The sequence below is a fragment of the Telopea speciosissima genome, chromosome 9 (assembly GCF_018873765.1).
Source record: "Telopea speciosissima isolate NSW1024214 ecotype Mountain lineage chromosome 9, Tspe_v1, whole genome shotgun sequence".
In the NCBI taxonomy this organism is placed as follows: Eukaryota; Viridiplantae; Streptophyta; class Magnoliopsida; order Proteales; family Proteaceae; genus Telopea; species Telopea speciosissima.
Window position 1 is genome coordinate 13,956,682 of NC_057924.1, and position 16,454 is coordinate 13,973,135.

General features: G+C 42.2%; 1 protein-coding gene across 1 annotated transcript in view; it reads left to right on the forward strand.

Annotated features, from left to right (window-relative positions):
* Positions 1–16,454, forward strand: part of LOC122640182 (two pore calcium channel protein 1B) — a 177,460-nt gene that overhangs the window by 73,654 nt on the left and 87,352 nt on the right. Inside the window, exon 11 of the mRNA XM_043833336.1 lies at positions 7,795–7,867. Within this exon, the coding sequence (XP_043689271.1) occupies positions 7,795–7,867 (73 nt within the window). The remainder of the gene's footprint in view (positions 1–7,794; positions 7,868–16,454) is intronic.

The following is a 16,454-nucleotide window of genomic DNA, read 5'->3' on the forward strand; positions in this document are numbered from 1 at the left end:
AGCGCAGGGCTGGAGGAGGACGGGGGAGACCAGCCACTCGGATCAAGAATATCAGCCACCAAAGATGTACTAGAGAGACTAGAGCCATAGATAGTTCTAGAGCTGACTTGATGAAGAAGAATTCCCAAAGGGTGCCAGTGATCAAGCCAAAGCAAGGTGGATGCTCCATCGCCAATGCAATTGGATAGCTCCTTGAACAGAAGAGCGACTAGATAGGATCTTGCGTCAAACCCAAAAGAGGCTGAGACTGTCCAAATTGAATCGGATCGGAGAAGGCCCGAGTAAATCCAATCCACCCAAATGCTCCTTTGTCTAGAAGCAATCTTCCATATCAGCTTGATTATGCCAGCAGATCGAGCTAATCAACAAAAGCATGAAGGAAAGAGAAATTTGGTGAACTGGATCGACAATCGAGGACTGCTGGATCGAGCTAATCAGCAAAAGCATGGGTACCGTAAGCCCATGCCCGGTACGCATGCTTTAGATAGATCTCAACCCATCGACTCCACAATTGTTATTAATGTAGTATTTGGGACATCTTTCCAAAATTACCCGTGTCAAATACATGTAAGACCACCCTAGATAAATGCAACTATGAGAAATTTACCCTTTGACACTACTTAAGACATTAACATTCCTTCTTGGGCTGGAGCATCTAGATCACCCATGCCCATCTTGGAATACAGTCGTAAATGCATTCATAAAGAAGGCTTTACTAAAGTTGTCACCCAGCTGATTTGAAGAACTGACAAAGGGAGTAGAAATGATCTTACGCAGTATGGCTTTTCTCACAAAGTGACAATCAACTTCAATATGTTTGGTCCCACTGCCTGATTATCACAGCACATTCCATTGGTTTCTTAACACAAAATCCAAGTTTGTGCATGAAAGATTTCACCCACATCAGTTCACAAGCTGTCTGTGCCATAGCTCTATATTCTCCGTCAGCACTAGATCTGGCCACAGGTGATTTGCTTCTTACTTCTCCATTTTACCAAGTTTACTCCAACACAGGTCCAATAACCAGTAGTGGTTCGCCTATCCTCAACAACGTCCCCCCAATCAGCATCAGAATATTCAACTATGTCCAAGTTGCGATGACTCCGATGAGGTCTATAAATCAACCCTTTACCTGGATAACTTTTTAGGTAATGAAGTATCCTACGAGTTGCTTCCTAGTGGACCTTTTTGGCTGCTCCTTGAACTGGCTGATAACACCACTCAGATATATAAGTTTACTGACCTGCCTTCTGTAGCTATGCTTGTCTTCAAAGATTTTACCATCATCAATACCCAGCTTCAAATGTGGATCCATAGGTGTATCAATAGGTTTAGCACCCAACAGATCTTCAATCTGAACCAACCGATTACATTTGATAGAGAGAACTAGGAAGAAACACTGTTAGTAATGCTTTGATACTATGAAACAATACTAGACCATCACATAACAGTGCAACAGAAGAAAACAAAGGAAGAACAGATAGAACCGAAGGGAAGAAGAGAAGAGAAGCGAGGGAGAATATCATTGACCCCACAGCTATTATTAATATAGTATTTTGGAAATCTTTCCAAAATGATGAGCGGAAGTAGATGCACAATGAGATTCACCCTGGATTGATTGGGTTAGTGCTCTATATCTGATCTCCTGTGACAAAAAAATGTAAGATTAATAAACCCCTGATAAATACAAATATGGCTGATATGTACCTGCCGACCTGCGCACTGCTTAACACATTAGCATGGTTATTGTTAGAATAATGTACACCAGAATACCATGGGGGTATTCTGATCCTTTTGGGGTATTTTTTATGTTATTTAATGTGTTAAGTTAATATTGGCTGTGTGGGTTTAGTCCCACATCGCATAGCTTACTTTATTTGTAACTTCCCCTATAATAGAGGGGCCTTGCTATCATTAACACAAGCCATTCCATTATTTTATTCTCTCTCTGTGACCCACGGTTCATCAAACATGGTATCAAAGCTGGTCTGATCTAGGTTAGAGAGAAAAAAAAAAACCCTATATCTCCCTTCTTCTCCTCCAATCGATCTCTCCCTTATTCTCCCTTTTCTCCGTTTTCTCCTTCTCCTGTTCTTCTTCCTCTCAGCCTATAAAGGGGCAGCACTAATGAGGTAAACAGAATATCGATGATTTAGTTGCTGTCCCCCCTTTCTCTTCTATCGTTTATTATTAAAAAAAACCCTGCTGGAGCCACATCTGCGATTTGGAGTTCCCCTTCTTTGAGATCAGATCTCTATGAAAACTGATCCTCTAATTTTGGAACACCCTATGCAGCCTTTTTTCCAGCCCTATTTTGCCCTATTCCAAAACCTAACTTCCCTTTTTTCTTTATCTCCATCTTTTATTATTTTTTTTCTAGCCTCAATCCCCAAATCGATTTCACCTTGTCAGGGTTTTTCAAAACCCTGACTCCAATCGATTTTGGGGTTTCTCTTGTCAGATGCAGCCAATTTTTCAGGGATAATTCCCAACTAATCCAAGCCTTAATCGACCTCAGTTTGAACATAATCTGATGGCTGGATCTGTCCCTACAGCAAAATCTTCTCATCCTGCCTTTTATGGTTTCCTGTCAAAACCCTAACTCAAATTGACATTAGGGTTACAGGTTTGAGTTCTTGCTGCCTTTTTAAGGGATGATACTCGACCTACAGAAACCACTCGACCTCTGTATTTGCCTCTTTCCAAGTGTTTGAAGACCCCTAACCCCAATCGATCCTTCTTTTCAGGGTTTTTTTCAAAACCCTGACCCATATCGATTTTAGGGTTAGGGTTGTTTGCTGCTATTGGAGTTTTTGTTGGTGTTTCTACCATCAAAAAGGACATTCTACTTTAACTATTTATCGCTTGAAGAAGGTCTACTGCACAATATAGCTGCTGCCCTATTTTTCTGCAATTTTTTGGTGTTTCTCCCACGTGAAGATCAAGTCTCAATTACCAAGGAGATTGGTTATTCGAACTGGAGATCCATTCCAGCAGTGGTGGTCAGCATCTATTACCAGAAGACATCACCTTTGACAAGTCATCATCGCTTTTGTTGAAACCCCCTTCCCTACAATCGATATTCACTTTCAAGGTTTTTTATAAAACCCTGGCTATAATCGATCTAAGGGTTAGGGCAGTCCACTCTTGCTGATTTTTTGAGGAGAGTTTTATAAACATCAGAGGAGTATTCAGCCCATTCTTCAGCATCATTCATCAGGTTTTTTTGTAAAAATTACAGTTCATTCTGTTGGCTTGGTTTCTTCAATTATCAACCTATTTCTCTCACTTATTCCTCTATGGGTGGTTGCTTCAACTACCTATGGATTTGTCTGGTTATTTATCTTATATTTGCTGGTTATTTTGAGCTTCACTACCTACCTGGCTGGTGTTATTGATTGGCTTCTGTAAGCATGACTGGTTGATGTGTTACTGCTGCCTTCATGTGGAATACTGCTGCCCTATGATTGTGTCTGAGTTTCCTATTATTGGGGATCGACTTTCTTTCGTGATGGAAGACTCGAATCTGCTACCCTGGAGATCAGCTTATTTGGGACCACAACAGTGTGTTCCACGGTTATTGGCTGCACCTACGAACCTATTCAGTTATGTGGAGCTTTTCTGGTTCATATCCGGCACACTCTGGAGCTTGAATCCTTGCATTGTTACTGATTCAGATCTGATCCAGTTTTGTTGAGGCTACATCCATTCATTTCTGTCCAGATATCTTCGTTAGTACTGTTTAGCATGTGAGAGTTTATACCTTGGAGGTTTTTGCACAATTGTTCCTCCTTGTTTGAAGATTGATCAAGCCTTGACAAATGGAGCCTTTCCTTTCATCAAATCAGATCTGTATCCTTATCTGATCTGAATATTGGAGTTAGGAGTTTCTCCCTTGCAGGAGTTTCCATCAAAAGTGTTTGTTTGATCAGTTGAAGATGGTTGGAAATTTATCTGTTGCATTATTGGCTCCGTACTTCATTATCCCACTGCTGTTTTTCCTTCACCACCTCCCAAGACATACCTTTGGCATTCCCCATAACCACCTTGGAAGTTAATGGTATTCTTTTCTTTACCATTTCTTCTTTTTCCATTACCCTTGGCAGCCATTGAAAAATTCTGGAATGTTATGTTTTGCCCTATCTCTAAAATCATCTCTCTTATGTCCACGTGCACTACACGTGAAGGGGGGATTATATACAGTATACCTGCAGCCATTGCAGAGAGCAGAACATGCAGGGACACTTGGTGCAAAACATAGAAGGTCAGAGGTTTCACCATTGCCAATGGGTATCTACTTTGTTATTGGGTTAAAGTTTGTCAAAAGGGGGAGGTTGGCCTTAAAGTTTTGAAGATGTTTGGTTATTGCCTGCCCATATGAGATCCTACAGTTTAGTTGTTTTTTCCGTTGCTTGACTCATTTGCCGGCTACCCTAGTTACTTATCTTCAAGATTATAATTCAGAGATTCATTATTGGACAAAGATTGGTGAGAGATGCCTTTTTGCTGATCAAGTCTGTCCAAGTTTGAAGGTCTATTTTTTTCAAGTTCTTGAAGGTTTATTTGGGTGCTGCATTCATTTTGGAGCTGGATTTTGCTACAACTAATTTTTTCCCATTTTATTCTAGTTGGGCATTAGTACCTTGTATGCGCCAACTTGAGGGGGAGTGTTAGCATTGTTATGGAAAGAGTTTTTTTCTTTAGTCCAAGTTGGATCTTCTTTCTTTAGTATTTGTATAATCCAACTTGAGGGGGAGTGTTAGAATAATGTACACCAAAGTACCGTGGGGGTATTCTGGTCCTTTTGGGGTATTTTTTTATGTTATTTAATGTGTTAAGTTTATATTGGCTGTGTGGGCTTAGTCCCACATCGCCTAGCTTACTTTATTTGTGACTTCTCCTCTATTATAAATAGAGGGGCCTTTCTATCATTAATACAAGCCATTCCATTATTTTATTCCCTCTCTCTGACCCACGGTTCATCCAACAGTTATTAAAGAGGTTGATCTTTGTTCTTGTGTTTGGGATTTCTGATTTTCTATTTGTCTCTCTTTCTTTGATGGGTTTGTCTCTTGCTCATTCGGTCCTCCTTATTTCTTCTCTTTTTTTTTTTGTCTTAATTTATAAATATCTATATGCTCTCTGTCAATCTTTTTTTTTTTTTTTTTTTCATTGAATGCACACAAATCGTCCGACTTGTGTGCATCCGATCAGTCCTCCAAGCTTCCTACATCTATTGGAGTGGCATTTTTGGTATTCCTATTTCCTAAAGCCGCCATCAAGGATATGGAGCGCCTTTTTTGTGCTTTCCTCTGTTAAAGGAATGATTCATCCAAATTCCTCCACCCTACTAGCTGGAAGTCCATCTGTCTCCCCAAATCTGAAGGAAGTCTTGGTATTCGTCGCATTCGCGATTCCAATACCGCTAGCATCCTTAAGCACATTTGGAAAATCTCCTCTCGTCAGGATTCCATCTAGGTAAATTGGGTCTACTCCCATCTTCTCAAAAAGGATTCCATTTAGACTGCCCCTGTTCCCTCTGACTCCTCCTGGATTTAGCGTAAGATCCTCCTTCTCTGTCCCCTTGCCCTCCGTGCTACCTCACCCTTCATTGTTGATGGGTCCTCCACTTCCCTTTGGCTTGATCCTTGGCATCCGCTTGGGGTTTTTTTTAATGTCTTTGGGCCCAGGATGATTTATTCTTTTGGCCTTCCCGAAGATACCTGTCTCTCCTCCTCCTTTCCCTTGGCTCTTGGACCCCCCACCCATACCTTAATCCCTCTATTCTCTCCCACATATGGCCGTCCCTCCCCCCCTCCTCATGTGGATAAGGTTCTTTGGCTCCCTTCTCCCAATGGCCTTTTTAGCTCCATCTCTGCTTGGAAATTTGTTCGCGACCCTTGCCCCACCGTCCCCTGGCACAAATTAATCTGGTTCAAAGGTCATATCCCTCGCCACAGCTTCACAGCCTGGAGAACTCTTAGACTTTGCCTTCCTACCCAAGCCTTCCTTCTCCATCGCAATATCCTTGTCTCCCCATCTTGCGCCCTTTGTTGGAATGGCCATGAAGACATACCCCACCTTTTCTTTGCTTGCCCATTTACCGCCACAATCTGGAAAAAAGCCATCTCCATGATCTGGTCCCGCTGTAGGAGAGCCCTGGCCTTTGATCTAGAATGGCTCTGGTTGGACATAACCTTTTCCGGGACATCTATTTGTGACACTATTGGAAAGCTGGTTTTGTCTCCTAGGGTCTTGATTTGTCTCTTTTACAGTTTACCACCTCTGCGTAGGTTGGGTTGCTTTGTCTTGTTCCCCCCCCCCCCCCCCCTTTTTTCCCCTCTCTTGTATATTCCCCCCCACTTTTTTCTCCCTGCTCCCCTGGGTTTGGTAATATATTTATTCACCAAAAAAAAAAAGTTCTTTCACTTCATCACTCCCACCCAGAACTGCCAAATGTCATGCCTATCTTTCCCTATCTAAAATTAAGCAACGATCTTATTTTCGTTGAAGATCTGATGTGTTTTTCTTTCTCCTTCTTTCTATGTGGTTTCCCACTGGAGGCGGGGATAGGGTTTGGGAGGAGGGCTACTTCGGTATTATTCCAATGGAAATTAGAAAATATGTAATAGGATCATTGGCTGTCATTTCATTTGTTCTAAGGATTATGTTTTGTATTGTTAATCAAGCACACTTTCACTTAGTGTGATGATAAAAGCATGGGCTGCCGAGAAGACACCCCCCATCTCTTCTTTGACTGCCCCTTTACCTCCACCATTTGGAACAAAGCCTTATCCTCCATTTGGCCACGTCGCAGAAGGATCAGGTGTTTTGACCGAGAATGGCTTTGGCTGCTCAAAACCTTTGCTGGGAACTCCATATGTGACACTATAGGGAAGCTGGTTTTTAGCGCCGCTATTCACCATATCTGGATGGAGAGGAATCTCAGGAGATGGACTTCCAACTCTAGATCCTTTGATGTGATTTGGAAAGCCATCTCCTTTGATGTGTCCTCCAAGCTCAGCTGTATCCGCAAGAGGCCCTTCATGGACACTCCTAGAAATAGACATATTTTAACTATTTGGGGCCTTGATATTGCCCTTTTGCAGTCCTCCTCCTCTGTGTAGGCTGGAGGATCACCTCCCCCCCCCCCCCCCTCTCTTCTCCTCTTCTCTCCCTTTTTGTACATTGGTTCTTCGGTTCTTCCCTGCCCCCTCCTGGGGTTCGGTAATATACTTATTTACCAAAAAAAAAAGCATGGGCTGCCAGCACTAAAGATGTTGTTTTGAGGCTGAAGGTTATCTCATTGCACAAAAACGTGCTGAAGGTTAGGGCTGACTACGTAGATCCCTCCCAGGACCCTGTGAAAGCAGGATCCATACTGGTTTACGGCCCTTATTAGTCTGCATGCTTTATTCTGGGCAGAAAAGGGGGAAAAAAAAGAAATTTTAAGTATGTTGTTAACGAGGAGTTCTAATTGTGTAACCATATGCTATATTACTATGTAAATAAAAACCAGAAGGGTAAACTTGCCCAATCATGCTCCCTTTTCCTGTAATGTCCCACCCTAAATATTTTTTTTTAATCCTGACCCTTTATTGGAAATGGAGTATTACTTAATCATTTATGTCTGTGATTTTATGTTTCTTCTTATATTTTAGTTTTTTCTAGCTGAACTAATTTCTCCGGCATCATTGCTACCATTGAGTGTTCCTCTTTATTTACTAGTTTACGCCAATGTCATTTGATATTGCTCTGTTTCACACCGATCAACTTAATTTATGTTTTACTCAGGTCCTTGCCTAAAATCCCTAAGGAAGAATTTGAGCTAATATTTGATGAGCTGGATGATAGTCATGATTTCAAGGTATCTTGTGAAAGTTTCTGAAAAATTGATACTTATGCTTTTCTTTTATAGTTGCATACGTTGAAGTTTTGTTCTTCCAGTGATATTGTATTATTGCATCTTTCATTTTGACGTTACATGTGATGAAAGAACGAGAGAGAGAGTCTCTCAAACCTTCAAGAGAAAGGAGAACTTGAGAGAGAGGAGAGATTGCAAGAGATGGAGAGAAAGTTAGATTTATGATTATGTCAAATTTTACCCCACGCCTCCTATTTATACATTCATCTATAGAAGCCCTAATATACGTGTAAAGACGAAAAATGCCCCTGGCATACATTACTACAAACACCAACAACATGCATAGAAATCCAGCTGTTCTTTCGTGCTGCTGCTCCAAATCTGGAGTGTTTCTGGTTGGTGGCCAGCATTCAAATACCTTAACCAATCCTCTTAGCATGGATTGAGGTTTTAAAAGCCAAGATGTGACACAAGTTGTTCCACTTCTCAAACTGTGACGCGTAAGCCTCCAGGCATGGACTTACGCCTCATGAGGTATCTATAATCTAGCTGTATGACTATTTATGTGTCTGTTAGGAAGAGTTTTTCTTTGTGAGTTTCTTTGTTATCGATGTGTCTATTTTTCTTGTTTCATTTGGTGTCCATGCAACATATAGCAATGTAAAATTTTAATTTTCATGGAGAAAAGTACCAGTGTTAACAACATAATGTGATTTCTTAGTAATTTAGTAAAGTAGCACAGTGTTTTCTCTTTTCCTTTTGGTAAAGTGTAATTTGTGGTCCTATAGGAGTCGTGGACCCCTATGGACCCACTAATGTGGTTGTCAGTTTTAGTAATAGACTGGACTCATGATAAAGGGTCTGTCTCTATCGTGAGTGAAGTGTAGTTATATTTTTTTTTGGGTTTTCTTAGGAAGTTTCCTATTATATCTATATGCTCAGATTAGGCTGAGTAGTAGAATGGGGAAGCCATAGGGGAGGAATCTCAGAGAGATGAGCTTGAGGGCGTGACCATGAAGTATCGACCGAAGTATCGATCGGTATCGGGCGATACCGATACGATACATACCGATACATATTTTTTTTTTAAAATGAACTGTCTCGAATTGTATCGAAATGTATCGACCAATACGGGCCGATACGATACGATACGACCGATACGTATCGATACCATCGATACGTCCAATAAAGGGTTCAGTGGGTGGTTTAATACATATCGATATGTATCGACCGATACGGCTCGATACATACCGATACGCACCAATACATACCGATACATTCCATAAAATGCCATTTTCACTCACAGACTCGATACAATTCCTAATCTAATGAAAAAATGAAGGAAAACTCTTAACCAAGAGTCTAAAATCTTGCATTTAATCTTGGTTTTTCACACTTTTAAACTAAAAAACGAATCAAGGAGTGCTACAACATCATCCTTTGCATTATCCAATACTTTTCATGGCTATAGACGATTACAACATGTGAGAAACTTCATCTTTTATAACAATTTCAATTTAACGCACTTGTTTGGTTATACATTATTCACCATTTTAGGTTTTATGCATGACACTTATTATATATTGCTTATTTATATTGTTTTTTGTTCCATAAGTGTATTTCCATGTGTAGCTTGACCATTTCTACGCGTATTTGTATTGTTCGATACGTATCTCCAAAACGATACAATACGATGCGATACAATACGATACGTCTCTTAAAATCACCCGACCGATTCCGATACTTTAAACCTTGGGCGTGACAACCCTTGTTTACTACCATGCCCACCTTTAGGACAACCATGAAGCTTCCAACAAGTCTCTCTCGTGCGACGAGGATGCCCACAATAGTCACGCTTAACAGGTTCTTTAGCAAGAGCAACTGGTTTACTGGGAATGCTCAGATTAGGCTCTGTAGTAGTAACAAGTGCCGTTCTGGTGGTTGCAATAGAAGGCATCATCATTGAACGGCGACACTCCTCATGTTGGACTAAATTGTAGGCGTCAAGTAGAGTAGGGAACTTATCACGACCAAGAACTTGAACGCTGATTTGATCATACTCCATGTTCAGCCCTTTGAGAAAATCATATACCCAGGTTTAAAGTATCGCAACTTCTCATCTCGTCTCGTCTCGGCCGATACGTATCGGTATCGCAGGGTATCAATATGATACAATGAGATACGTCTCTTTCTTTTGCAAATAATTGGTATTGATCAATATCGCATTGTATTGGCCGAAATGGCGCGATACAATACGATACAATTGATACTTACCAATGCTCTCGATACGATTGATTTAAGGGTTGAAAATGAAATTTAAAGTATCGGTAGGTATCACATTGTATAGGCCGGTATGGTGCGATGCAATGCGATACATTGCAATATGTCCATTAAAAGGCACATGTGACTTCAGAATCGTGATTCCAAAAACCCAAAAGCATCAACCACACCTGGACTGACAAGTTTTCATCCAAAACTTCAATTTTGTGTCATCTTTCAAATATCATGTTTGAGGCTTTGATTCTATGCTGAAAAACTACTCAAATCAAGGAAACAAACTGGAATATTGCTTATTTATATTGTTTTTCGCTCCTAAAGTATATTTCTATGTGTATCATGACCACTTCCATGTGTATCTGTAGTGTGTGATATGTATCTTCGATACGATACGATATGATACGTCTCTTAAAATCACCCCACTGATATGATATACGATACTGATACTTTAAACCTTGCATATACCTGCTCCATCTCTTGCTCTTTGTGAAAGGCACCAGCATTAGTAGTACAGGCCATGGAAACAGGATGGTAGAAATCCAATTGCTGCCATAGATTTTTGAGAGTGGAGTAGTAAGCAGGTAGGGATAACTCCTTGTGAGTAGTCTCACGAACTTAAGGACGAAGTTCATAGATCTGAGCATAATTGTCTGTCTGTGCATTGGTCTGTTTGACTGCATGTCTGCATCCCATAATTCCTTGGCAGAGTTTAACAAACAAAACTGGGGCTGATATTTGGTTCCGTTGAGTATTTGAGTTGAGTATAAAAAGACATGATGAGAGCATCATTTGCCAACTAGTTATTTATTGTAGGAATCTCAGCTGGTTTGGGAATTTCACCATTCAAATAAAAATATCCCAGAAATTTTTTTTTGGGTGGATAAAAATTCATTACCAAAGAGAAAGAGGACTACAACAGCCCCCTAGAAAGGGAGAGAGGAAATACAAATGCACAAATACACAAGAAGGCGTTAAAGAAGAGGCCCAGAGGGAGGAGAGAGGAAGACCCCAGGAGACAACAATATGTCTGTTCCTTAGAGAGTTAGAGTATCATTACAAGAGATGGACATAGCTGACAGCTTTGCTTTAATGTCGAAAGAAACGGAATCCCAAATCTGGCGAAGAGTCCTGGAGTTGGAATCCATTTCCTGATATTTCGCTCCATCCAAATCTGATTGATAGCAGCACAGAAGGTTAACTTCCCCACAGTATTGCAAAAAGAAGATCCCGCAAACGACATGTCCACCCAAATCCACTCCCTTGCCCAAGGAAGAATTCTGCGTCTTCTGGGCCAGCACTTAGCAAGGATTCCTTTCCATACAGGAGGAGAAGGGACACTCAAAAAATAGGTGGTTGATATCGTCGACCGTGTTCCAGCAGAGGCAGTTAGAGGAGACAGCCATTTACCGGTGAAGGAGGAAAGACTGTCGAAAGGCAATTAGTGAAGGCCCTCCAGGCCGTGAAACAATGCCTAAGAATGTGGTGCTTGAACCAAAGAAGTTTCTGCCAAGGTACCTCTGGAGCGAATGAAATCCCAAGCTGCCCTTGAGCTGAAAAAACAAGAGGAAGATGGGGACCAAACTACTCGATCTCCCCTCTCAGAGGGATTTCTAGAGGGGCAAGGCATTCCAAATATCAGTAAGCGCTGGGAAATCTGGGCTTGGAGGGTCCCAATCATCAAGACGAATGATATCTACAACCAAGGCCTAGAGAGACTGGAGTTATAGATGGCAAGATGATGAAGAATTCTCATGGGGTGCCAGTGGTCCAGCCAAAGCTTGGTGGATGCTCCATCGTCAATATGGGATTGTATAGCACCAATAACACTAGGACGAAGAGCCAGGATCTTGCGCCACACCAAAGAAGCATCTGACAAGGGTGAAACCATCCAGATGGAGTCAAACTAAAGCAGCCCAAAGTAGACCCAATCCACCCAAATACTTTTCTCCTTATTTACAAGCTTCCATATCAACTTTGTGGTTCTACCTGAATTAACATCTTTGATTCTTCTTAGGCCCAGCACTCCCTCCTTGGGAAGGCAAACAGAAGCCCAACTAATAGGGTGAAGGAATCTGGATGAGTTGTTTCCTTTCCAAAGGAAGCAACCATGAGAGACTCAAGAGATTTGATGGTTGTAAGCGGAAGACCAAAAATATCCGATCAATATGTATAGGAGGATTGGATGACTAATTTGATGAGGACCAGCCGACCCGCATAAGATAGCAGTTTATCTTTCCAAAGTTGGAGCCTCTTACTGATGGCGTCAAGCATTGGGGTGCAATGGTGGGCAGAGAGCCTTGCTGGGATCAAGGGAAGACCCAAATATTTGATAGGGAGCTGACCCATGGAAAAACCAGATTTCTCCGCCAGAGCTATTTTATCAATCTCAGAAACCTCGGCTCGGAATAAAAGTGATTTCCTAGGATTGATGTGGAGGCCCGAAAGAGATGCAAACTGCTGGAGACAACTCATAATGGCCTCAATAGAAGAAAAAGAAGCCTTAGAGAAAATCATGAGATCATCTGCGAAAGTCAAGTGGGAGAGAGCCTTGCATTTGGGGATGGGTTGGATGAGCTGCTGATCAGTTCTACATTGGAGGCTTCGAGAGAGCACTTCAAGGGCCAAGGTGAATATGTAGGGGGAGAGAAGGCACCCTTGGCGGCTTCTGGTCTTAGAAGAAAAGCAGCCCGTTGGGCTGCCATTGACTAGAACCGAGACACAAGGAGTAGATATGCATTGGTGGATCCAATGTACAAAGGGGGCCGGGAACCCCATCTTGTTCATCACCTTCACAATGAAATCCTAGAAAATTATTACCTCTGATAGTAAGAAGGCATGCTCGTAACCAGGTAAGATAATTGGTCCCATTTAATTTTGGAGGTCCAATCTGAAGAGTAGGGTTATGGCCATGGGTTCCAAGACGACCTACCACACCACCCTCAACTTCCCTTGTGGAGATAGAAGAGCTTTCCGCCATAGAATGAGGTAATAATAATGGTAAAAAAATAATTAGAATCACTCACTTATAGGACATAGATGGATGTGCAACAATATAACCAAGGAAATATACCACAAGACAAGTGGGAAGAGAGTTGGCAGTGCAGAACACCACAATAGGAGGTTGCAGAGAGCAACAAGAGGCCTTGACAATGAGCAGTAGGTGTTGAGAAGCTCTGACGAGGGCAGGGCCTAAGAAGCCCTAGGGAGGCGGTGACAGGGATTGAGAAGCCCAAAGGCGATTACGAGAAGGTTAAAGGAGGGGCCAGCGGGGTTAGGTGTACCCTAGTGGTGAAAGAGGGGCGGGAACCTTGATGGCGGTGATCATGGAGGGCCTAGTGGCCATGGTGACGTTAGTGGTTAGTGGTAAGTAGAGGTGGCACGCCTGTATGTATCCATGCTCAGCGTGTTGGGGGTACGGTGTCTTGTCTTCATTCGCTTGGTTTGTGGTTGATTCCGAAGGGCCATTAAGAGGTTGTAGGCCTCGAGGCCTGGAGGAATCGGCCCACTTGCACGTTAATCTACAGTTTTGGCGGGACTTCGACGAACAAGTAGGTCCAGGCGGGGGTTTGGGGGTGGCAACTCTTGAGGAAATTTTTTTCCAGTACTATATGGGTATTTGGGTAAAATTCCTGTATAGGGTTTCACTATAAATATGTTGCAAGGGTTTTTTCTCTGTAAAGAAATCTGAGAGAGGTGTGAGGACGAGTGGCTGTAACCCTATTCTCCATTGATAATCAAACAGATCTCATCTCACTGTAGACATAGGCAATCATGCCGAACTACGTAAATCCTTGTGTTCATTATGTGATTGTTGTTTGCAATTTTCATTCTTTTCTACATCGTGTTAGGATTCGTTTTCAACAAATTAGTATCAGAGCCTCTAGGTTTTCCGTTTTTTTGGGTATACTATCATGATCGCAAGGAAGGGATCGAGTGTCAAGTACGACATTGAGATGTTCAATGGGAGAATGACTTCATTCTCTGGCGGCGAAGGATGAAGGATCATCTGATACAACAGGGTTTGGCGAAGTAACTATTGGGGAAGTCGAAGAAACCGGAGAAAGTGAGTGATGAAGATTGGGAAGAGATGGAGGAGAAGGTGGTAAGCGCAATCCATCTGAATCTGTCAAATGACGCCCTACAATATGTCGTGGATCTTAAATCTACACCGGAAGTTTGGGCGAAACTTGAAAGTATCTACATGACTAAGTCCTTAACGAACAAGTTGTTCGTGAAGAAGCAGTTGTATTCTGTACAGATGGTGGAAGGTACGGATTTGTTGGAACATCTCAGCACGTTCAATTAGATCATAGGATAACTAGCGAGTTTGGAGGTTTCGATTGAGGATGAAGACAAAGCACTATTGTTGTTACCGTCCCTTCCAGCATCATATGATCACCTAGTAATGACTCTCTTACATAGGAAGGAGACTCTTGAGATAGATGAAGTCACGGCTGTGCTTATGTTTAATGAAACTAGGAAGAGGGCGAGCGGTATTAAATCTCAAGGAGAATGTCTCTTTGGGAATGTCAAGGAGTAGGAAAGGGGGAGACCAAATCAGAAGGGATCTGGGAGTGGAGGTCGATCGAAATCAAAAGGGGGGAGGAAAACAAAATTGTCTTGTTACCACTACAAAAAGGTAGGCCATCTAAAGAGAGACTGTATGAAGAGGAATGCAGACTTAAAGAAGAAAGGTGTAGATAAGGCATCTGAGGAAAAGCTAGTGTGGCTGATAGCTCAGAAGGGGATGATGGAGATGTACCCTCTATATCATCAGATGATTCTTTAATGTCGCTTGGCATTCCCCTGGCTTCAAAGTGCAACTGTTGTGGGAGTCCACGGAGGGAGACTACTGATTACTACCTGGTGTCTGGTGGTACGGCTTCTAAGGTGTGGGGGTACTTCTCTTGTATTTTTAACATCTCTTATATTCCCTCACAGGATGTCCGAGGTTGAATCTCTCATTGGCAAGAATCAGCAAGTTGTAATAGTCTTAGCGCTTATATCACAGGAATCCTGCCTTCTTTGGTCGTCTGGGAGCTTTGGAAGGAGAGGGACTATAGAAGGCATGGGGAAACGAGGCATACTGCTAGTTCAATAGTGGAGTGCATTAAATCCTGGGTGAAGGGGGTTCAGCTTCCCTCCAAGGTTGGTCGTCTAGGGTCTGTAAGGGATGGCTTGATTCTACAGTGTTTTGGCCTCTTGGCTCCAACACCAAAGCTGACTCGCCCTATACCAGTTTATGGGTGTCCACCCTTTGCCTCAGTAAAGCTTAATATGGATGGTACTTGTAGGGGGAGGGGGTGGAGGGGTCATCAGGGACTCGAAGGGTGTAGTCTTGACAGCTTTCTCTAACTATTATGGTGCTTGCACTAATTCGATTGCTGAACTAAGAGCCTTGAGGAATGGCTTGTCCCTATGTTAGGCTTTGGATCTCTTTGACCTGGTGGTTAACTTGGATTCTGCATCCATTGTCAGAATGGTTAACCAAAAGAGGTGTAGCTTGTGGAAGGGTTGGTATTGGTTCCAGGAGGTGTTGGCCTTAGTTTCTTCTGCCCGGGCTTTCGTGTCCTTCGCTTTTCGTGAAAGTAACAGGGCGGCTGATTGGTTGGCTAATCTTGCTTGTGATTCGGGGACGTCTAGCACTTTCCAGCAGGGCTGTCTCCCTACATGGGTTTTTCCGGTCATTCTTCGGGAGGACAAGGCAGGGCTGCCAGTTCCCAGGAAATAACACTAGTGGTTTTGTTCCTGTCTGTATGGGCTTGGAGTTGTGGTGAGGCCAAGAGTATGTTTTCTCCTTGGGTTAGGGTAAGGTGGTATATCCCCCCGTGTATGCTCTTTTTATTTTTGGATTTTAATAAAATTCTAGGGACTGGCCGGGTCCCAGGTAATATTTGGGTTAAAAAAGAAAAGAAAGAGAATCAACTCTCTTATTCTTGGATTTTAGATTTGGTTGTTCGTATCACATGTGTCTACACAGGGATTGGTTTGATACATACAATGATACAAATCATACAATATTGGGTCTGTTCTGTTGGGGAATGATGCGGTATGCAAAACCATTGGGATAGGTACTATCAAAATCAGAATGTTTGATGGGATAGTAAAAACTCTATCAGATGTGAGACATGTTCTAGAACTAAATAAAAACTTAGTATCTTTGCGGGTACTAGACTCCAATGGCTGTAGGTTTACAGCAGTAGGTGGAGTTCTCAAAGTTATTAAGGGAGCTATGGTTGTTATGAAAGGGCAGATAACAGGAAACCTATATAGACTTATAGGTAAGTGACAAGTGAAGCATTTGTGACTACAG